Raw genomic sequence first — 24,352 nt, forward strand, 5'->3', positions numbered from 1 at the left:
TGCTATCAACAGCGGACAGGTAAACTCCCCTACGTCTTCCACCCGCGGATACCCGCGGCCCTCACGAGGCGCACGGCAGCGCAGCCCGTGCCCCGGTCCCGCACGTCGGCGCCGCTACGCGGCGTTCCCGCTCGGCGCGTGGCGCCCTGCACCCTGCGCCTTGCCCAGGTGACCGGGCGAGCGGCCGCAAACCCTCGCGTGCGGCTGCCGCCACGTCAGGTCCTGCACCTGGCCGGGGACGCCTGCCTCTGCTTCTGGGCCTCCGCCGCCCTTCTCCTTTCCACGTCCTCCGCCTTCCTCCGCTCCTCCTTCAGCTCCTTGTACCTCCACTTGGGGACCTGCAGGTAGGGGTCGTCCTTGGCGCTGCTGCGGCGCCGGGCGCTGTCGGGCTGGTAGGCGGGCGGCGGCGCCTTGCTCACGCGCACCTTGGGGATGACGAAGCCCGGCCGCACGCTGCTGCGCCGCAGCAGGTGCAGCGGCAGCAGGCTGGCCTTGCGCAGCGCCACCGCGCTCGCCGGCGGCACCGCCAGGCTGCCGGGCTGCAGGCTGGCCCGCCGGTCCTTCTTCTTGCGGACCAGCGTCACTTTGGAGTTCTGGAAGAGCCGCTCGTAGCTGCTGACGTGGTCCTTGTCCTGAGAGCGGATCTGCTCGGCTCGCTGCCTCCGGAGGATCTCCTGCACGGCCAGCCTGCGTTTGCCCACGGAAGGAGGGCTTCCCGGGCACACGGTCCGGCACGACAGGGCAATGAAGGGACTGCCCAGGCTTGTCGTCACCCGGACCATGTGGTCAAGGACCCCGTCTTCTTCTGGGCCACGGAAAGACCGGAATGAGACTGCGGATCTCACACACTCCGTAATCCTCTGCAAACAGCTCTTTGGCTCCGCAGCCTTGGCAAGAAGTTCCTTCATCTTTGGCCATTCTGGCGTATACTGATCACAAAACTGTTCCGGGCATGGCCTGTCCATCAGCTTTTGCATGATGAAGGCAGATTCTGACCTTCCCGTGTAACAAGCCCATTCCCATGAAGTCAGTCCACGGCTTGGGTCTGTCGCATGAACATTTGCCCCTGAAAGAAAGGAAAAACAACTGATGTTACTTAATGAAGTGTCCACATTTCTGTTACCACGATCAGAGTTGTGTCATGTAGATCCTGGCAAGAAAATATCCCACATGATGTACTACAATATTTGTGTCAAAACGCAATAAGGAGAGATTGTGGGTCTTGAATTTCTGGACTCTTGATAGATATGAAAAAAGCAATATAAAAAAAATGAACTTGTATATATGAAATTCTCTTAAAACAATGCACAGAGAGATACAAAAGAATTTCAACTGCAATGAATTTTTGTAAGAAAGACTTCCATGAACATGGAAAGAAACAATTTGATATACAAATATCCTTCACTCACAATGGGCTTTGCACTCATCATTGCCACTCAGAAGAGACATCTAGAACTAATAACAAAAAGGTCCATGAAAACACCAACTCCATGCTCACTAGTGATGAAAACAGCCAACAGAATACAAGGCTGAAGCACCATGTTCAAACAGTCAACACAAAACTGACCTACACCACAAAAAAAAAGACATTCTGTCACATTGCCTTGGAAGATGGAGTTGTCCACACAGTGAGACCTGAGGAAGAGGCCAGAGAAACATCATGACAAAGTATTATTTTCAGCATGGATTATCTTGATGACAACATTGCAAACTGACATGCGGAAGGCTAGATATCAGTAATGGCAACCAAAGGAACTAGTGCAAAGCAACTAGTCTGCAATGGCTCCTATATAAAATTCCAGGCAAAAGATGTTTTGTTGCTACAGAAGAATCACAGCAAAACGGAGAGTACAGGGTAGGTGGTCAGAAGCTCCACTTTAACTCTTTAAGTACCAGCTGATTCCTGAATTCCTGAGGAAACACATGAAAAGAAGATGCAGAGAAATAGTCCAAGGGTCAGTGTGAGTGGAGGGAGACCGCCTAAGCAAAGAGATTGATGAGAAATACCTCGGTTTAAATGAAGTTTGCAGAAAGGATCTTTCGGAGACAAAAGACTGAGATACTGCAGGGATTCAAGAATGAGTCCCACACTGAAAGGCAGAAAGACAGCAAAGAGGAGGAAGATTTAATTAAATAAGAGTTCATTAGCTCTGAACTGAGAAAACCCGAGATCTCAAAGGCAGCAAGGTCTGAAGAAGCTAATGATCACAAAAGCTATAGACAAATGTCAGTGAAGGATGGGTGGAACCAAACCCCTCATATCCAGCCATGTTCTCCTCTCCCAAATCTTTTAATAGAAATCAATGCTGACTTCGTTCCTTGCATCACAAAATCTCTTCTAAAACATGGCTTACTATCATAGTATGGTTTCTGTACCAACCTAGAGATATTGCTGAACAAACCTGGCATTCAGAAGAATGTCTCATCTGGATGAGACCTGTTCCTTTCAAAACGTTACAGCAGTGTTATTGAACTGTCATTCCAGTGTAAGTGCAGCCAACAGGTTTTCTTACAGAAAAAAAGTATCTGCCATTAGCCCCTATTTTCCTGGGAAGATTGCCCTGAACACCATTTTTCAACACAACTAGTTTGAATACTCCTGCCACTTTGGGATATCAATACACTGTATAAAAGGCTTAATGTCCCTTAAGATAAGGGTTAACGCCCCTTAAGATGCAAAGCAGCATCCTTGATGATGTTTGCACCAGACAACCAAAGTGCCAGCTGTGCAGCTCCGCTTAATCCAAAGCCACTGACACATCCTAGCACGTTTCCTGAGGGAAAACTGCACTCCTCCTCGGCCTTGCAATGCAAAACGACTCTAAGCAGGACTTTGGGTTAGACAGTTTCTAGCAAGAGCTTGAGGAATAAGCATTAGATCAGAGGGAAAAAGCAAAACCCCAAGAGAGCTTTAACAGAAGGGCCTTGATGAAGGGGCTGAGGATAGATATTTAAAAAGCAGTGAGTGAAAACAGCAGAGTGCATGGCCAATCCACTGGGGAACACCATGTTTTCAGACGAGGAGTGAAAGAGCGTGGGAAGGCGCACACCTGCTGCTGAGCTATTTTATACATAGCACTGAAAGCCCAGAGCCCCTCCAATGATTTCAGTGAAGCAGCACCGAGTTTACGCTAGAGATTACGCCTAGGCCAGAGACAGGAATTACTGCGGGCAGCAGCCTCGCAGGCTGTGGTACACTGCGGATGAGTGACTGCTGTGTTCTCATTCTGCATTCCCAAACAGCAAATTCCCGTGTTATGAAGACTCACTTTGAAAGAGTAAATGTTCTGGCCAAGTGTGTAGTATCTCTGAGTGCCTTAATCTTGCAGCGACCAACCTTGGGCATCCTCCAGGAACTCAGGTTTGAGAAAGAGCAGTCGTTTTGAAAATCCAGTTCCAACCATCTGTTATGCTTTGCCTCTACCTCTTCCCCATCCGTCTGCTAAATCCATACTTCGGCAGCTTGATAGGTGAGATGTTTTCCTTTACTGCCCTCCTGTGTTGCCCTAAGGAGGTGCCAGTCACTGGAGATCTTATCCAAGCCACTAAAGAGATTCTGGCTCTGAAGACTGCCTTGATGCAAAGCTTGCTAGACACACGCACAGGCTGTTAGCTACATGGAAGTCAGAGGTTATGCAAGTAGGCTCATGGCTGATTGTGGCTGGTTTCCTCCCGTATTTCCATGTCTTGCTTCTCAACACAAAATTTTGCTGGAAGTTTGGGAGTTGTTTTGTTTGTGAGACTTTCCTTTTTTTTGTCAAAACGTTTCAATAACAATTTCTTTCATCTCCTTCAGCAAACTAGCAGCCACTGATTACTCCTTAAACTACAAAGTCTTTGTAAATTCATTCCAACAGCTCCTTTCTCATGTACTGTGGAGTGCTAAAAAAAATCCCACAAACTTTACCACACCGCTTTTGGGTGCCATAATTTAAATTGAAAACGTGCAAACCTGCAAAGAGCTCCCCAAAATCTGTAAATAAACTTCAGTTTGGGTGTATTAGCTCTAGTATATTAGCTGTATATTAGCTCTATACCTTTTTAGCCAATGAATGGTGTTTGATGTCCTCACTATCTCTAATGCACAGGCAGGCCAGTACAAAACTCATGAGGCAGAAGGTGGAGATTGAGATTCCAGAGGCAGCAACAACACACTGAACTTTGATACTTGCTTTTTTTTTTTTTTTGTACAAACAATATAATAACTAAGACCGAGTTACCTCAAGGGATGGGAAGGTTTTAGAATAGGGACCAAAACAGAAAGAAGAAGCTTCCATCAAATCTTCAGTGACAATAATAGAAAGTCATGAGACTGTAAGGTCAACTTGACAAGTCATAAGGTCTTGGAATTGAAGTTTCATTTTAATTGACAATTTATTACTAACACTGGGAAATTCTAAGCTGGCATCTGTACAAAGTGCACAACAACTCTATTGTGCAGCATTCTATCTTTAACAGTCATTTTATAGCTTTTCTTCATAAAGAAAATTAATTCCAAATGAGTGATATGATTTCAAAGCACTGATTCCAGCATAAGAGGCATTGCAAAAAATAATGTAACAGTTTCTATATTATCTGATCATTTGCTATGTCAAATCAACATCTAGAAAGTGGATATTATGAGAATGGAAGAATATAATATCACCATGCTTGATAAATGCCTGTCTACTTAAAACATATAAATCATGAAGGGTGAGGCTTCCGTAACAGCAAAACAGCTGAAATTATTAACGGTCTAAAGTCTGCAAAGAAAATGAAGATCTGTCTTATTATTGCTGCAATCTGTTATCATTGTATCATATCATCATGATACAATGCAATCTATTATCACTTCCATGCCACTTGGTTTGTGTTAAATATCTACGATGGTAATACAATAATATTACCATAGCTATATTATTTATTTACCTATTTGTGCTAATTATTTGCTATTTAACTATTAATTACTATTAACTTATGTATTATTTATTTGTTATTTATTTACTATATGAAAAGCAAGCAATGTCATGGCAAAAAAGGCCACCACAGTGTACGTCTTGTCAATGACCTGTTCCTGCCCCTGTGTCTTGTACTCCCATGTTAAAAAGACACGAAGAACTTTGAGGAAGATTCTTTTTTTTTTCCCATGTGTGACCACCTAGTCTTTGTAGTTAGATGATGATGAAAAAGCAGCGAAGCCCTTGACTTACCTGCCAGCATCAAGGCCCTGATACAATCGGTGCGGCCCTGCATGGCCGACTTCATGAGGGCGGTAAACCCAAACACGTTCCTCTTCTCAATATCAAGCCCAGGATAATAGTTCAACAGATAGTTTGTAATGGTTATGTGCCCTGCAAAGAAACAGAAAAGCAGAGAAAATACACCATCAAATGAGGGGCTGTTTGAAATTACAACTACAAATTAATCATTGCAAATTAATCAGGTTTGAGAACTGAAAAACAAAGAAAATTAATAATATGCCAAGGGAGTTTCTACAGCTTTTGGAAGGCTCATCACCTAATGGCAGAAGCGTAGCTTTTCCACTCTCCCTGGTAAATATTAGCTTATTAAAAGGTGATACAGGTGGTAGTTCCAACAAAGAATATTAAGAAACCAATGCTTGGGTCGCTACTAGACAAAGAAATATTTTGCACATAATCCTATAAAGCTGTTTTATTTATTTTTCTATCCAACAGCCTAAAGCCACTTGTTGCCTCTCCAGCAACAGGACAATGGGGCTGTTCTCCTGCTTTTGCAGGAGAACAAATGACTCAAGTTCTGTTTCTAAAAGCAACTGTTGGTGCCATTCACTTGCCTTGTGAGCCAGGATTAACTGGTGTCAGCAAGCTAAAGCTATCTCTTGGCTATGTGGTTGGAAGACCAATTCAAACATCAAACCTTTGAAATTGGACTATCAGAACAAGACATATAATATCTAGTGCCATTATGACTCATTCAAGGCAGTTTCCCCTTCACTTGTCATTCATTTTTATGCTGTTTTGATGCTTTATAATGCAGTCCGTCAGGCAGCTGCAAAAATCACAATTTAATTACTGTGAGCTGTAAAAATTTTCTCTCATTTTGCAGTCCAGTTGAATGTTCTGTGATGTATGTCATTCAGATTCCTCTAGAAATGATACTGAAGCATACTATAATTCACAGAGAACAAATTTTAAAGCTACAGTGGCGCATCTGGTGCAGTTTCCATCAGCAGTTGTTTAGTATGAACATAGTCCTGCATTCGCTGTGAAAGGCAGATAGTTAGGAAGATCTTCACCAAATTAGAAAAAACAAATGTATTTAATTCCAATATGTTTGACTGGTCCTGCTCTTCATCTCCAACAGTCTTCTGTGCTCTGCCACCTCACTGGGTGACTGGGAAGCTTCCCAAAGCCGGGGCAGATGTGGACACAGCGCAGCAGAGCCAGAGGAAGCCAACTGAGGACCTCCCTCTGTCTTGGGCAATCTGATGCAAAAGAAATGCAAAGCTAAAGCAAATTGCCGCATGCTGAAGAGAGCAAAAGCGACCTGGCCTCGTGGCACAAACAAGTGACCCGGTTGTGTTTCCTAAATCCAGCGGCTTCGGCGTTACTGATTTTATGGCATCAGCTCGAATCCCAAGAGGACACCAGTTACTACCAGAATCAGAAGGGTCTTTGTGCCCAACATGCTTCGCAGGACGTGCTCTGCTCCATCCATGTACATGCAGTGTCCTTCTCCCTGAAGGTTTGGGAATAGTCGAAATACTGCTTTGTGATCAGGGACACAGGGAGAAATGCTAAGATGAAAGATTCTCCATCAGTTATTACATGAGTAGAGATGTTCCTCCCTTTGCCAAAAGGGAGTTACAGTGAGAGATACTTTGGCAATCCTGGATAATCTCAAGAGTCAATCCTGAAAGGCCTTGCTCAGGCAATGCTCTTTGGGAAACTACAAAGACCCCCCAGTGATACAGAAAAAAAAAAAAGCAAAAAAATAACAAAGAAAACTAAAGTTAAAACAGAAAAAAAAAAGAAAAAAGGTTGTGTTTCTCAGAAGTTTTACGTCACAGAGATTCCTGCAAACCACTTCAGTTTTAATCTGCAGGAGCTTTGGTCCTCTGAGGTTTGCTTCAAATTTCAAGTTCAAACAAATCTCAAATTCAAAGCAAAACTCAGAGCTGCCGAGTTTTGTTGTTGTTGTTGTTGTTGTTGCTGTTGTGGTTGTTGTTGAAACTGTGTCACACGCTTTTGATTTAAGGCCATAAAGTTTGTCTCACTTCCCCTGCATCTGGGTAACCTAAAAGCGTTCATCTAAATCATAAGCGAGGTGAGTCTTGGGTGATTTAAAGTCTGCTACAAAAGCTGTAGGCGCCTCTAAAATAAATTAGACCAGCCCCAGCCGCTTGGGGCATGCTGAATTCACATCAGGTGCTGGCTGTTAGCAAGGCAGATGTATTCCTAACACAGCGAGCACGCTAAGGGTCCGGCTCTTTGTGCTCTGAGCCGTATTTAGAGATAAGGACAGATGTCTGCACGTAGCTGAAATTCACTTAATTGCTGCCACAGAGGAAATGCATATAATGATTACAATATTACCTAATAATCTATGTAATAGAGGCAGAAGGGTAATCTGCATAATAAGGAAGATGCTCTAGCACACAGCTTCATGGTCTGGCCAGTGAATTAGGCCTGTAAAAAGGCTGTATTTGGTCTATGGGTAGCAAATGCTTTCTGCCAGATAAGTATTCACTGAACTGAAGATGCCAGTGTCTTTTATGATGTGGATATTTTAGGTGATTGTGCCCTCCTGTATTCATTAATAAAAAAAAAATATCGGGCTAATCTCTTATTCTGTGTTCATGGTTGTACACCGCTGCCCCAAGTGGTCCCTATGACACCAAACATGTATTTCAAAAATGGGCGATTTTAAAAAATTTATTATCGAGTTTTTCTACTTACTGCAATTTTCCTCCACTACATTTTCCCTCCCTCCCTCCCTCCCTCCCTTCCTTCCTTCCTTCCTTCCTTCTTCCCTTCCTTCCTCTCTTCCTCCCTCCCCCTTCTCCTGCTTCCTTCCTCCCTCCCTTCCTCTTTTATTTTCGTGTCTAGCTCCCATCCTTTCTGCACTGCCCCAGTACTGCCACTTCATGAGCTTTGCTCCTGCTTTAAGAAAATCGACAGTTTTGGGACACGACCCGCTTTGGCGGTAACAACGCGACAGTTCAGGAATCCAAGTCCTCTTTGAGAAGGGATCCCAGGTCTGAAAGAAATACCAAGAGACAGAGCAGAAAAGACACTAATCTTCAAACTGAAAACCACACCCTAATTTGAGTACTTTGGTACTGGGTATTTTATATACCAATAAGCTTATCAAGAAAGTACTGCTATTCACTGATGCCTCCACACTATGTTCTTTAGGGCTGCCCATCCAGGAAACCTTCAGCTTTAGATGCTCTCCTGGAAATACGTGAATCTAAAATTACCCAAAGCAAATGGATATGAGGAATTGAATTTTCCCTGAAGATAATAGCTGGCCTCTGAAATAGCTCTATTTAATTCCAACGGATGCTCAGATTTGAGCAGCGTGTCCAAGTAATCACAAAACTCCATAAGCAAGTGCGGATTTTTTAACTGCATCTACCCAAAATAAAAGAGCCTCCGTAGAGCCTCCCTTACTCTCTGTAGCTCACGTTACAGTCACTGGCACCCATGGAGAGACACCCCAGGACCACAGTTTCTGTCCCACACAGGTCCTCTTTGGAGTCAGGATGCCCTTAGCACCCAACAGCCAGGCTGGTGAGGGGATCACAACAAAAAGGCCAGACCTTGCTGGAGCCCCCAGAGTTCCCCCTACAATTGCCTGAAATAATGCGAATTTACTACTACTTTCCATACGACAAACAGTAATTTTGGTGAACAATTTGTTTTATGCTGCAAAAATAATATTATTTCTATGGCCTAGTTTGTTCTGGCAGTAATTTTGAGGGATAAGTATCACATAGCTAGGAAAGAGTGTGCTCTTGAGTTTGAACCTTGGTATTTTTTCTACTATTTCTACTTTCTAATGACTTGAAGAGAAAATCCAAGAGATACATCAGTTGATTGAATATTTGATGAAATCCTGGCTTTGTGCGCTGTGAATTTTTCAACACTTTTCGGCTTTCTTTTTTTGGTTTCCCCTCCTATTTTTTGCGGAATGAGAAGAAAGAATGCAAAGACTCTGTACAAAGTTTAACGCAGAGAGATTGCTAATGCCACTCTAACAAACAAAAATCTCTGCAAGAGAGGGGTCCAAGCATGGTGGTAGCCAAGTGATCACGCATTTTTCCTTTTAAAGACTGGTATTGGACAACAATATGGAACTGTAGCTCAAAAGTGTTTGCTTTGGTCATTACTAGGACAGGCTGAATTTCAGAATACCTGATTCTTGTAGAATTTTTGGAAAACTGAAATACATATTTCCTCTTAATTGTACTCAGTTAGCTTCTGCCATGCTAACAGAAGATATTCAATTCTAGGAGAGAATGTAATCCTTAGTAGATGTGTGTTTAGTGATTTTAGAAATAAATGCATTGAAAACTCTAGAAAAGCAATGCTGCTACTGTGGTAGCAGCCTGATAATTCAGCACCGATCACTGCATACTGAAAATCTTCACCAGTGCTGAATAAAAATGGACTGCAAGTAGCTGGGACAGGCGCTTGAGCCCAGTCTTCCAGGTGAATGATGCAGGTGAGGATCATGACTAGAGCCCAGGCTCCAGGTAGCAGCCTTCTGAGCATCCCACCTGAGGAATCAAAAGAAACCTGCTGTGGGAGGACTCCAACTACTTAGCAACACTTCTTATACTTCAAATAAGGCAAGTGATTCACTGCACTTCTGAAAGTTTTCGGGCTGAAAAAAAAAAAAAAAAAAAAAAAAAAGGTTACTTAGTGATAACTGTAGCTCTTTGAGAACTGTCTTTGTGCTTTTACTTCCTGTTGACCTGCTCTTCTTTGGAGATTGCCATCATCCCGAATGCTGTCGTTTTGGAGAAGAAATGAAAGAAACTAGACAGTATAATTCCTTGTATCTTCTACTCAAACCATGTAAAATGGCAATCAACACAGCAGGGAGGCTAGGAAGAAGCAACCTGCACAAATAAGGTTGTGCAAAGGTGGCCTTCAGAAACAATTTCAGAAGCCAGCAGACTTTTTTTCTGGTATGTCTATGACACCTTTTGAGCTAGCAGTTGCCTCCGAACATTGCTACCAAACAACTAAACCTTTCATTCTTGGGTCACCACTTCAAATTCAGCACAGTTCTGTAGACTTTTGTAGCTGTTCTTGTCTGTAGACCCCAAGAGAAAAACAATCCAAATGTCAGTTTCAGGTCCCTCTGCAAAATCATGAGAACATTTCTTTATAAATGGCAGATTTGGCTTGAATTCCAGGAACTTTGTGGAGCTGTATCTCTGACTGGAGTTGGCGTTTGCAGGATAAGCAGAGGACATCACTTCTTGGCAATGCATTTCACCAGTAATAAATGCAGGCAGCTTTTTAAAGCTAAATTGTAGGCTTTATAGCAATATCTCAGGAAGAATCAAATAATCCTCTTGGTTTTCATTATGTCTCACACAACTCAGGACCTGTAAGTGTGCCATACCATTTTATCAAAACTGCCAAGAATTGGCAGGAAATGCTGGCACTGCCCAACCAGCTGAAGAGGACTGGGCTCTTATCAGCCTGCAATACAGTCCTCTGGTTGCAGTGATAACCGCACGGTAATCGGTATTACTTCTACCTCTCATAGGTAGCGATAATGAGTTAAATAACTGGTGTTGACACCAGTGTAGCTCAGGATTACCACGGGCAGGAGAAACCATCCAAGTTCTTATGAGTTTGTATAAGCTTCTGCTGACTGCAGTCATTTCCCATTCTTCTAGGGATCAGCAGCAGGTACTGACAGACGGGGTCATGTCAATGTCAGCCCTCTGGATTAAAGCTGAGCTCATTAAGTATAAATGTCTAGAAGATGTGAAACTTTTCATAGTCCAAATTTATTTTTGGGCAGATAAATAAAAGTAGGTTGGAGTTTTGAAGACTTCTTATTTTTCTTGAGAAAGATTCTGTAATCGACTTCACTCCTAACAGGGCAACTCCACTAGCAGTTCCTTGAATGTTTAAGGTTTATCTCACAGTGATTTCTGTGGCTTCACAGAGACTGGGAAAGACTTCACTTTTCACAGGTACAATACTACAACAGTTAAAACCAAATCCTAACCACCGCAATCTGCAGTCACTGCTTGCAGTGTCTGTCCATTTAGTTTCCTCCATGCAAACAGGGAAGAACAGCCAGGATCCCTCTCATGATCTGCATCCCCACTCCCAAGGACATCCCCTACCCTCCCTGGCCAGGAAGAAAGGGTAATTAATGGCTAATGACTCGTTTCCTGGTGAAGGGAGGGGATTTGGGGAGGAGATCGTGGGGACTCTTACATGAGCTGCTAGACTTGTTCTCAGAAGATCATGGTGCTAGATGGGATAAAAGAAGACCCAGAGGTGAACTCTGCTCTTCAGCCTTTATCAGGATTAACCTGGCTAATGTCAGTACCTTCAAACTGTTACAAAATCAGCACTGGTGAAAACTGAATCCCGCTGAGACTATATGTACCTGTATTCTTTTGCCCTTAACTAAGGAGTGATTGAATAACGGATGTGCAGCTGAAGTATCTCTGAATGATGATACATTTTCCTGTAGTCAGCAATTGCTACAGGCCCCTGAGGTAGGTGAAAAAATATGACAAAAAGTTATGAGCACTAATACAGCACATTATATTACCACAATGCTGACTGGCACTTGCCAGAGCAAAAAGAAGACAAAAGAGCTTAAAGGAGCAAGGGAGTATAGGACTGCATGTTTGGGGCATGATTTCTGTTTTGAAGTTAACATATTTTGAAGTTAAAATATTTATTTAAATTGTTAATAATTTAATCTACTAGAAATGAATGGTTTGTTAATTCATTGGCAGGGAATGACCAGGATTGTTTTATGCAGTCTAATTTCTCTTAGGGCTTTGACAAAAAGAAAAAAAATAGCCTCAATTTCCTCTCAGACCCAGCATGCAAGAGGTGAAACAAGGAGCCTTACCTGCCTGCGCAGCCGTGATCAGAGCCGTGTTCCCTTCATTGTCCTGCCAGTTTACATCAAGATGAGGGCACTGGGCTAAGGCTATTACAATATCCACATAACCTTGGTAACAGGCAACAATAAGACCATTCTGTAAGTAAAATATAAAAAAAGAGTTAGGGTTAGCAGGCTCAGGATAGCTCACTGTGGCAGCTTTTTAATTTTTGTTTTCTTTAGACCTAAGAACTGGGATTGTATTAGCACCTTAACCCGAAATCAGCTCCAGACGCTATTTGCAGATCCAACACATTGGGTTTTTTTTTTAATTCTTGCCCTTTGCCTGAGTAACACTTGTCATTCTTATCTGTGCTGCTTGGAAAGTTACAACTTATAAATGGTTTATGCTTATATAGCTACATATTCTGTAATCAAATTAAAATAGATATGATTTTTAACATAATAAAATGAATTTTGCAGGTAAAATGAACAGACCTGGCCTGAACATTAATCCCTGAAAAAAGATGTATTTGTTCTCTGGAGGAGTAAATGTCAGAGAAGAGTCATGTTTTCAGCAAGCCTGTTGCCCCTTCTACATATTTGAGGTTTCCAATTAAGCCACTTTTCTGGATATTCATTCATAAAATAATATTTTATTTTCTGTTTCTGCTTAGTGTACTTCATGACAGCTGGAAGCTGTAAAACTTCCACAAGGAGCACAGGTCAGGCAGTCTGCCATACAGCTCAGCTTGGTATCCAACTAGCATTTCATTCAAAAGCCATGAACTGACAGCCTCCCCAAAATATATCAAAATACACTTGCCATTAATTAAATGGAGCTGCGGTACTTAACCCTGATAGCTCACTTGACCACCAGGATTAAAACCATTATCTCCTGTTTTCGGGATTACTTTTGTAACCCAGTGTTCATCTGCATCAGACTGATGACTGTAGAGTAGGACAGATATAAATAAATCAGTGCTTCCTGCAATTCCTCTTCACTGCCAACACATGACTCTCAGTTTTCTCCAGCTCAGCATCAGCATCTAACTACTTAAAAGACAAGGCCAGAGACACAAATCTCAAGCTCTCTGGAAACCCTACCTGCCTACAAAGCACTCACACAGATTCTGCGAGTTCATAATCCCAAACGTACAGCATGAAATAGATATCAGCCACGAAAAGGAAGGAAAGATGCCCCACGGAAACCTTGTTAAGTGTGAAAGATGGAGCAGCCCACCCTGATCTTCCTTGGCCCCTGCAGAATCTGCAAGGACCTAGTATGGCTCCGAGTAGCATTGTGTCTTCCATATACTCCATCGATGCCAGAACAAACTCTTTTAGACACCACTCTCATACATGCTGCAGACAAAGCTCCAGAGTGCATCCAAATTTGGTCCTGGCTGTGTATTGTTTTTCCCTCGAAAAAAATTAAAAGGGCACTGGGGACACAGCAGGACATGGAGAAGATGCTTCCCATGTGCAAGTCAACATGACCTGCACGTGGGTAACGTGGTACAGCACCAGTGGAAAACAGCAGTATCACTCTGGTCACCCCACTGAAGAGTTCACCCAGTGAGACCACAGAGGAGGAGGGCAATGGTCAATGAACGACCCAGGACACTCAGTTGAACAAGAGGCAAAGGTCATGCTCTGGTTTCCTGATCACCCAAGAGTTCATCCACAGCATGCACTGTGTGCCCGACGGCCTGTGCACCCAGGAGAGCTGGGACGTGGAGGGGCTGAGTGTGTTACAAGTGATGGTCAGCAGATCCCCCAAGCTCGGGTCTTCTTAAACCTACAGCAAATGCTCCATGGCCAAGCTATGCCCAGGCTGCTGGAGGAACAGTAGGTATCTACTGATGCACCACTTCTCTTAAACAGCTCCAACACTACCACAGTCCCATGAAAAGATGATGCATAAAGCCTTATCTTAGCAGGAGCTTCAGTGAGCTGGATCTACCTCATCTGGTAGTACAACTATAGTAATCAGCCCAAAACCATCATTTTTCTAAGCCATTCTTGCCTAAACTTTCATTTTTTTTTTCCCCATGGGCACTATGGAGACAGGGCTGTTCACCAATTGGCCACAGCTGCAACTTCTGATTTATTGTCATTACCAAGGTTGCTACTTGATAGTACTTCAATGTCCTGTTTTATCATTATTATAGATAGTCCTGTTGGTTTAGCTGACAAATAGCTCCATGTGAGAGCAATATGAATCCCAGTTCCTGGGGATGCTTGCAGACCACAGAATCGCTCAATTACCTCTTTGGATATGATTATTACTCTGATTTATTTTATTCTCAATTCACCCTTGTCCTAAATATCAAACAGAATCAGCCACTGTTTTACAAAGAGCATCTCAAGTTCCTTGCGAAGAACCCGTAATACTTCAAACCAGCCTTTTGAGATTGCACGCAGGAACCTGTAGAGATGTTCTCTCTTTCTCACCTCTTTTTCTCCCTCTTCTTATCCGCACATGACCTGGAATAATAGCTATTGGAAAGTATCTACTATCCTGCTGGGATTGTTCAGATTAGCCCGAGTTTTACTAAAATACAACCATTCTTACTTTAAAAAGTAATTTGTAAGTGGTTAATAATAACTTACAATAACTTACTGTTAGTAAAGAACTAAAGTACTTAATAATTTCATTTTTCACTTAATGTTCTGGGTAGAGGCCACTAAAATTCCCAAACTCCGCTGATTAAATCATGCAGAAAAAATGTCAAATACCAATTAATTACCACTGATATCAGTATTAAGTGTATGAATATTTGGGGACCTAAAGTTCTTAAGAAGAGGGAATCGATTGTTTAGTGGGAAAAAAAAACAAATTTTAAGAGAGATTGCTGTTTTCAACAACTCATGAGAATAATTTAGAGTACTTATTCTCTCTAGTGGGCAAACGTACACTCGGCATCTTTCAGATACTGTGCTCTACAATTATTCACTGAATTCTGAAAAGCAGAGCCATCCTTTTCTCTCTCTTTCAAAGAGGAACAACCCAATCAGTAGCAAACTCCAAGGACTGGCTCTTTTTTGTGAGAAGGCACAACATCACAGCACTTTGGGGTGCTTGCCCTACGTTCTGCCAGCATCTCTGTCAGGGCTGAGGACATAGTCAAAGCACAGCGGAATCGGCGGCTCCCTGACTCCAGCAGGTGAGCTCAGATCCAAATTACAGTGCTGCTGATTAATGCAAGTGCTGATTTCTCCTCCCTGATCAAGCTTTAAATGAGTTCAAACACACATAGGGAAAGCTTTATCTAACGAGGTCTTTGAAGAAGAATCACTGGATCGCCTTAGTCAGCACTGAGTTTACGAACCAGAAAGATTAATCAGATATTAACCTTTTCTAAAAAGGTTATTTTCAAAAGATGCTAGTGAAGACTGCTTACTTAGGAATAAGAAAACACACTGCAGAGTGGGAGTTTTATGTGGGACTATGTGATGCAGGAACACTGGGAATCGATATTTTCAAGCACTGATGTATGCATTTTAAGTGGTTGGACTAAACATACGCAATCTTCTCCGGGGGAGAAACTGCTTTTCTTTTCTTGTCCTCGTACCTGTGTCTGGCCTGGCCTGTGCTGAGCTTGCTGGAAGGCACTGCAAGCAGATTACTGCCCAGGGCAGACAGGCACTCACTGACTTCATTCGGTATGAGACAACGGCATGAGTTATTAGACTGGATTTTTTAACCTTACCTGTTCTTAACCATAGCCATAATCTATTTTAAACTCTTTCAACAATCTCAATTAGTAAATATAATGAATAAAAACTTGCTCCCAGCAAGGCACTTTCTGAAGCAACCGGTAGAGCAGCAGCCTGCGATGCAGCAGTCTGCAGTTAACATACAGCTGTGTGCTTACCATCTCTTTAAAAGATAAAAATCAAGCAAGATAAATTAATTCTAGCTAGAAAATTTTGAACCTGCATAATCCAGTTAGCCTCCTAAAAATATGACATTTTGCCTCATTAAAGTTTTACCAAGGCATCAGTTACTCTGCTCCTCATATAAACGGTAATTTTGAAGCGGTCAGGCTATGTGGAAAATAAACAAATGAATAAAAGACCCTCTGCCAGGTGGATCCGATCTCAGGCATGTTCACTATGTGCAAAAGCTTTAGAAGATGAAACATATATTCCTCTTAAATGTATGTCCTCTCCGGAGACGTCCACCTTTCCCCATCTACAACACTCCTCCCTCTTTTCCCTTTCATCCTCCCCACCACCACCGAAATCAGAGTAACAACCCAAATCATTCATGTTAGTTAGAGAATTATTCATACAACAACTATTAATTATTAGCAGGAATGGCCACACACACATCCCACGATAAAAGCACGGTCATCCCTGACTTCCAAGGACTGCTCTGTTAGCTAAGGCCTCCTCTTTCCTGCCAGGGTTGCTGCCAGTCATTTGCTCAAACCAGTGAAACAAAACAGACAAAAAACCCTGCTTTGATCCTCAATACAGAAGAAGAGCAAAAGGGATGACAAACATGAAAGGGCACTGGTGCCTTTGGAATATGAGAGAAGTGATTTCTTTATCAGAGGAGACTGGGGCTGCCGGTGTCTCTGAGTTTTGCAACAGATCCTGTTTCATGTTTCCAATATCACAGCAAGACACTGCACGACAAACCAGACGGCACGACTCACCCGTCACATCCACGACATGAAAATTTACCGTAGGTTGTTCCACAAAAGGGCATTTTAAAATCGAGCTCCGAAACAGGTTGTTCTAAGCAGAAGCCGTTAATGCTGCAAGGTAACAAGGGCTCGGTCTTTTTCCTGGGGAATATTTAGCATTTCACAGAGCCGCCCAGAGCTTTTCGCTAGCGCATAGCCTACCTTCATCTTATGTAACTAGCACGGATTCAAAGCCTCCTCCTTTGCTGGGAAATGACAAAGCAAAATGGAAAAAAAAAACGATTATATAGGACAAATCAGCCAGTCTGTGCTAAATGACTGCATTGACATATATTCTAAATAAAATGTTAGCAGTTCTTTTAATTTCCTCGCATGCTTCTTAATCAAACGCTTCAGGCATGGCCAACCCGCAGGAACAGAACCTGGCCTTCCCGGAACAGAGTTAAGAATTGCAAGAGTGACTTTCGCACAAAAAGAATTATATATGGCTACAATCCCAATAAAACTATATCGTATTGCTGCTACAGAAGTAAAATATTTGAAATTTCCCTGCCTACAAGAGAATAAAACAGTTTCGAGAACTTCTGATTCCTTCTAAACTGGTATATCTTGGTGCGCCCTTGGTGTGACAGCAATAAGGCTGCCCGTGTAAAAATGAGCTCTCATTTGCCCAGCTCTGTTGGCTAACATCACGCCAATGTGTCTGATTAGATGAGATCACAGACAGGAGCCAATTTAATAAATCAGGATTTAGGGAAAAAAATTACAGATGTAAGGTTATTTGTACTCTAGATCGTTATGGAAAATAGAGATCACAAGAAATATCAGAGGATCAATAATGAACTCAAGGTGAACAGCAGAGCAAACCACATACAGCAGGCAATTATTTTAGCTGTAAATAAATTCCCTTTGGGCAACTTATTTTCCACCAAGAAGCTCAGAATGATAAGAGCTTCTTACAGCCTTTTGTCTGTTATCCCCATTTTTTTTAATGAGCCTGACAGAAGCCTAAAATGACATTACTTATTGTTTTTTATAACTGTTTTGGAAAAAAAGACTATCTATTTGGCTTTATGTAGAGCCTGTAAGCATTAATGACCATTCTGCAAGGTCAGTTTAAGAGCAGTGATTAAAGCAGCATGCAACAGAATTAAATAAAAAGTAATGATTCATTGTAATCCATAATCATATGGAGGGGGAATTATGAAAATTATGTCTCAGTTAAAAGCATACTGCACAAGCGTTATGATAGGTAATAGAAATGGATGAAAAGTAGAATATAACAAAATAAAATGTTGCATTTAAGCTTTTTCTTGTTAATTTACTAAAATAATAATTCAGAAATGTAATATTTCATGTTACATAAATGTTAAAGTTTATCTCCTTGTAATTTACTAACACATAAAAATATCAGATTTATAATTAAAAAAAAACTTCCCAAAATTTTATGACGAAAATTCTGCTCTCAGTTAAAACTGTGCAACTCTGAAAGTTAACGAAGAAATTCCATATTACATCATAGTAAAACAAAAAGAAAATAAATAAAAAAGCATCACTACCTGCGACTTACTAATTTATCCAGATTGTACAAAACCTTCCATTCTGCATAAAGCCATCTCAGAAATGTTTCCGAGCAGCTTGAGCTTATATTAATTGCTTGAGCTGATTAGATCAATGACAGCCGAGATGAGGTAATTATTCAGGTCACCAGGCCCACGGGCAGGGGGGTTTATGTACTACAGAAACCCACTCGGCACACAGGCTTAGGCATTACCCATGCAGAACCACCTAGGTGGAACTTTTAGAGCAAGAACTTGTAACAACTTACTCACCTACAAATTGATATTGGGAACCTGATAACAAAAAAAAAAAAAAAAAAAAAAAAAACAGGAACTTAAAGCCATAGACGCCTAGGGGGGGAAGATGCTGATTTTCCTTGGAAAAGTGATTGGACTAGCACAAAAGCAAATTCCAGCACAGACTGAGGTAGCGACATGTAAGACCTGGTGATCTGTGAAGGCGCTGAGCAGCCTAAAGCAGGAGCTTGTTTCCAAAAGCCAAATTAAACGACACCATCCAAACTGAAGACACAAAAACGTCACCTTCAGTTAACAGCACTACAAACACAACCAAAAAAATTATTCCCCTCTGTGAATGACATTCCTCTATACAAAGACATGTGCCCGTCTCCAGATACGCAGATATCCCACAGTTCTTCCCCACCCCTTGTTTTTTCTACTCCTCTTCCTTCATAAGCACGTCTTGCATCCATGAGGCTACAGGTCTTTAAGTAAAGGTATAGCTTAGTGTATGTATCATCTCTGCAAAAAATTCTCTCTTAAGCTTCCCTAATCTAAATCTACTGTAATCGCCTCTAAAAATAGTTTCAGGAAAGTTCACTTTACTCTGCCTGCAACATCGTGCGTTACACAACAAATAAAACCAGTGCCACTTGTGCAATAAATAGGATAGTAGGAGAAGCTTTTGCCTGACAATAAAATTAGTGTGGCTCTCCTGATGTGAAGAAAACAGGAGCATTATACAAAAAGTAACAATCCTTCTCACTCCTGTGGGAAACCGCTCTGCATCCTCTTGATCGTCCTAGCAGAAAAATTCTCCTATTTGTATGTGAAAGAAAAAGATTGTTGAGCCACCAGCACCAGTCAAGGTGCAGCAGGTTGGAGAGCGGCTATTGCTAGGGACTGCAGACTACTGTGCAATAAAAGAAATGAACAGACTAAAGAAGCTTTTATGGAAAAAGAGGATGATGAGTCTGAGAGTGTACTGCAGTCGATGAGAAGTGACATTTGATGTATTCAAATGAGTACAAAATGAAGCTTTGCAGTCACAGAATCACTGAGTCACTGAATGGTTGAGGTTGGAAGGGACCTCTAGGGATCATTTAGTCCAACCCCCCTGCTGCAGCAGGGACACCCAGAGCACGTGGCACAGGACTGCATCCAAGCAGGTTTGGAAGATCTCCAGAGAAGGAGACTCCACAGCCTCTCTGGGCAGCCTGTTCCAGGGCTCTGTCACCCTCACAGGAAAGAAGTTCTTCCTCATATGGGGGGGGAACTTCCTGTGTTTCAACTTGCATTCGTTACCCCTCATCCTGTCACCGGCCACCATGGAGAAGAACCTGGCCGCATCCTCCCGACAATCACACCTCAGGTACTCAAACATGTTGATCAAATCTCCTCTCAGCCTTCTCTTCTCCAGACTAAACAGGCCCATCTCACCTGGTCTTTCCTCATACGACAGATGCTCCAGCCCCTTCGTGCTCTCCAGCATCTTCGTGTGTCTCTGCTGGACCCTCTCTAGAAGCTCAACATCCTGCTTGTACTGGGGAGCCCAGAACTCACCCAGTACTCCAGGTGCGGCCTCACCAGAGCTGAGCAGAGTACGTGAGCTCCCTAGTCACAGCAGAACTGGGGGAGGTGTAATTCTGGAGAGGGACTGTGTAGGGACACTTGAAGGAAATTTGCTTCATAAGAGTAACATCTATTTGAAATTATGTGACAAATGCCCAACTGAAGTGGTTTACTTCCACTAACCATACACTAAAAGGAAGTTATCCCTGGAAAAACTGGCAAATGGCAAATCCATCAAGAATTCCATTTACGGGAAGAAGTTCTATATCCTATTTATGGCTTGCCTGACTGTAAAGGATAAAAAATACTGTGGGAAGATGGTAGAAAAAGTATCACAATTTTTATAAGGTTAAATTTCCTATTTTCAGTTTAGCTGGACCGTCACATTGGGTACATCTACTAAATAATATGATTTTTGACAAATAATGTAGCCTTTCTAATCCTAGATTCACTGTTTGTATAGCACCTACTAATCAGTGTTAATACTGTCAAATGTTAGTGATAGATTTTGCTAGTGTTGACAGTAATAATACATGATACCTACAGCCAAATTCATGCATCCTCTTTGCTTTATTTTTCAATATTTGTGCTAGGCTCAGATATTTCAATATTTGTGCTAGGCTAGGGCAAACTCTTCTCTGACTTGGAAGTCAGGCAAGAGCATTCACAAGCAAGAAGTAAGAAGACGGATTTTGGGAAATGAGGTAAACCGTGTACTTAACTTTAAGGAGGGATTTCTGATGAAAACACAGAAGATGGTTCCACGCCAAATCCTGTGTCTGCAGACTGAAATGTGCTCATCATTAGCAACCCACACCAGAACATATCTGAAGTTACCATAATGATCTTCCTATTGACTGCATTATCGAAATATGGTTTTTTTTCATAAAGGAAAAAGTCAGAACAACAGTCAAAGATGGATCAGCCAGGATGGGGCAGGCCTTGCACCTCATGCATCAAGCAGCAGCGGTTCCAATACAATACACTTTGTTCACTGATGTGAGACCAGCAAAAAATATTCTAGTAAGTAAAAGTAATAGTAGTAAAAGTAATAGTTTCCTAGGACACTATTCAACTCTTCTTCTACATGTTTAATGTATATATTTTCCTTTCTGTTATGCTTTTTCAGACATGGGTTTACTGCAGCTTCTATCTGCTGCAAGAGGCTAAACAGTGTTGGAATGCACATTTTTTAATGAAACCTCTCCACAATCCACAAAAAATTGTAAACAGTAAGTTTAAATGTCACACTGGCCAAGAGGTAAATACAAAACTTTTCACCCTCTCATAATCTATCCCTGTTTCTATTCTCACCGTCTGATAAGCAACAATTTAAAAACCTCAGTGCATTTTCACTTGGGGATTTCTCTGCAGATGACAGTCAGTGACAACTTTGAAAGCACCCTCCTGTGGCAATGAACCCCTGTAGCTATGTAAAGAAAGCCATTCCCAACAAGTTTCAGTTCCTTTCTGTAAACGGAGTGAAGAGCTCTTTGCTGTGCCCTTTTTTGCCCAGGACAGATTTTCTGTTCTTCTTGTGAAAGAGTGTTTTTTTGTTAGAGTTCAATGAACTTCGTTTTGCTGGTGTTTCTGGAAGATCCTGGCTGTGAAATCACACCAGATCCCTATCTTCTAAAGAGTCCAGGAGCCCATCAGTGGCTAATCTGCTACTGAAAACAAGGGCCTCACTGGTCAAAAAACAAATTAACTTGATGGAGGAAAGTCCATCAGGGTGGAAGCTCTTCCTGGCAAAGGTCTTCACGGGGATAAACAACTGCATGCCCTTCTTGTGACGGCAGAGAGGCAGGACTGTCTGCATGTCACACTTGTATAAATAAAAGCACTAATCTATTTCCTGAGCCTTTGCCCTGAAGACGTGCCCTGCACTAAACCCAGTCTCTATCTCAGTCTGCCATTTGCTGGTAAATTTTGTAATGACAGGCCAGGATAAACAACAGTAGAATTGTCTCTTCTTCCCAACTTCCCATCTTCTCAGTTTTCTGAACATCACGGCTTCTTTTCCCCTAGTGCTTTTAATAACAGCCATTATTGATGGCTATGGACAATAACCCCCCGGGTGGTGTATGGGTGGCTGATGTTCTCCCCTCTCTTTGCTTGCACAGGGGAGAAAGTTTACCAAGCTCCTGGTCCATCCGTGTCTGTTATTTCTTCAGATGCCAGATGGGCTCTCATAACACGCATTCACGACTTGCTAGAGAGCAAGCACTAACCGCTAAGACAAAAAAAATCAGATTGGTTCCTTCTGTTTTAGAAAGTAACTGATAGACTGCATAGGGCCATTGGACTTGAAACCCAGCGTACATCACATTTCCCATAAAGGAATAGCTACTTCCTGGCCAGTTCAGCATCATTCCACCAAAAGTGCATCTTTTTTCTTAACAAAAGGGAGAAAGACAGCAAGTTAGCACAAGGCTAAGTCACGCTACCAGGAGTGGCTTTCAAGTCCTTGCTAGCAGCATTACATTAATTTAGCACCATGTTTAGGCAACAGGCTCATCCCTAATGATTCTGCTTACCTGCGAGAGATTCAGCCTGACTTTTTGTTTGAGCACCAAGACGGTGGATTAAGAAAGGACTTAACATATTCCCCCCGGTGGCTCAGTATTTTTCATAGATCAAATGAAAATAAATAAATGAATAAAAGATTGTTCTAAGGTATTTTTTAAGAATCCAGCCCCCGTTATAGCTCTTCTATTTTATCTCAATTGTCTGTACTAGGATTCACCTCCTGCTGCAGCTGTAGTAAGTATCAAGGTATGGGCATGGAACTCTGCTAAGGTACACGGAGTGTTTAGTGAAGAGTCAGAGGCGTCACTTCCACTTTACAGCGAGCGCGCTGGCGTTTCCTTCTCTCTGTTGCTTTGCCACCAAAGGCGAAAATGTCTGGGACGCTTCTTCTGCCAGAGGAAGATACCTGCAGCCAGCCCAGATCTCCGACGGGCCACAGAAGCCGCCGTGGAGGATTTGCTCCCTCGCAAGCGCTGTCGAAGCAGGCAGGCAAGGCTGGCGCCCCGGGGACCGGGCGCCCTGCTCTGCTCGAGGTGTGAAGGCAGCAGCACCTGCACAGGTTTATAGCCAGAAAACAAAAAACCTCCAGCTGAAAATGAGCTTGGCTGCTTGGAAACATCGGTGCATTAGATCAGCGGAGAGGTGGCCTATATATGAAATTTTCTTTGTTTTTGTGGTGCCTAGGCCCATAGGACGGGGGGAACGATTTGATAAGAAATGAAACATCTTTACCCTGAATAAAGATGATTCCATTAATATTTGTGAAATGCTTGTAATTCACAATGACGAAGAACATGATAGAAAAAGAAGCCCACGATCATTAAGAGCAAACAAGAATAATGAGAAGGTGAGAAGTGACACTCAGTTTTCAGTTCATCCACCCCATGACATTTATGTGACAGAGATTTTCATCTCCCCAGAGGAGTTCGTCAGCCTTCACGTGCCCAAACTATACCAGACCAGCTCAGGAAACCCCTTCCACTCCTCAGGTAGGAGTTGCAGTTCAGATGAAATTCTGCACCTGCACAAAGCACAAAGGCTTTGATTCAGCAGAAACTACAGGAGATGTGAACCCTAACTTCAGAAAAATAAATACTGTTTTCAGGTCATGTTCTCATCTTTTTTTTTTTTTTTTAATTTCCCCTTTAAAGAAAAACAAAACCAGGTGCTAAGTCATCATACTCAAGTGGATATCAGAAAATACAGAATGACAACTTACAGTCTCAGTGTCTTTCACAGGTCATGTGTAAGAAAAGTATTTTTTAGGCCCAGACTTAACAACATTTTTCTTTTCATATATCTTCATTCATTCCAATGAAACTGGGGCATGAACTGTTTCATCAGTGTGTGGCTTTTATTTTTTTAATATGTCTCCAGCCTAAACATTTACCCATAGACAAAAATTCCTGTGCAGAGAGTTTTAAATTTATTTCCAAATAAAGTACAATCAATTTTCAAAGTCAGTTCTGGTTCCTCTGTCACTTCTACTAGAACGTTCAGCACTCGTTAGAAATGCCTTGACCCGGGGGCAGGCTGGGAAACTGTCCTTTCCCCTGGCACTTATTTTTAATTCAAAGGAATTAAGGTGACTTAAGCCTGTGTCAAAAAGTGGCACTGATGTAAAAAAGGCAGGAAGTTTTGGAATTGTTTTTCTATTTCTTTGACAAGCACTAAGAGCATGCTCCTGAATAATACTGCGATAGCAACTACAGGGCAAAATGTCAGGTCTTT

General features: G+C 42.2%; 1 protein-coding gene across 1 annotated transcript in view; it reads right to left on the bottom strand.

The window, feature by feature from the left end:
- Positions 1-215: 215 nt before the first annotated feature.
- Positions 216-24,352, bottom strand: part of ANKRD33B (ankyrin repeat domain 33B) — a 30,643-nt gene continuing 6,506 nt past the window's right edge. The window contains exons 3-5 of the mRNA XM_088528918.1: positions 12,088-12,217; positions 5,190-5,330; positions 216-1,066 (exon numbers count right to left, since the gene is read on the bottom strand). Coding sequence (XP_088385044.1) covers positions 216-1,066; positions 5,190-5,330; positions 12,088-12,217 — 1,122 coding nt within the window. The remainder of the gene's footprint in view (positions 1,067-5,189; positions 5,331-12,087; positions 12,218-24,352) is intronic.

The sequence above is a fragment of the Tinamus guttatus genome, unplaced genomic scaffold, assembly GCF_059628265.1.
Source record: "Tinamus guttatus ecotype Peru unplaced genomic scaffold, ASM5962826v1 Tinamus_guttatus_pri_ptg000315l, whole genome shotgun sequence".
NCBI classification, from domain to species: domain Eukaryota; kingdom Metazoa; phylum Chordata; class Aves; order Tinamiformes; family Tinamidae; genus Tinamus; species Tinamus guttatus.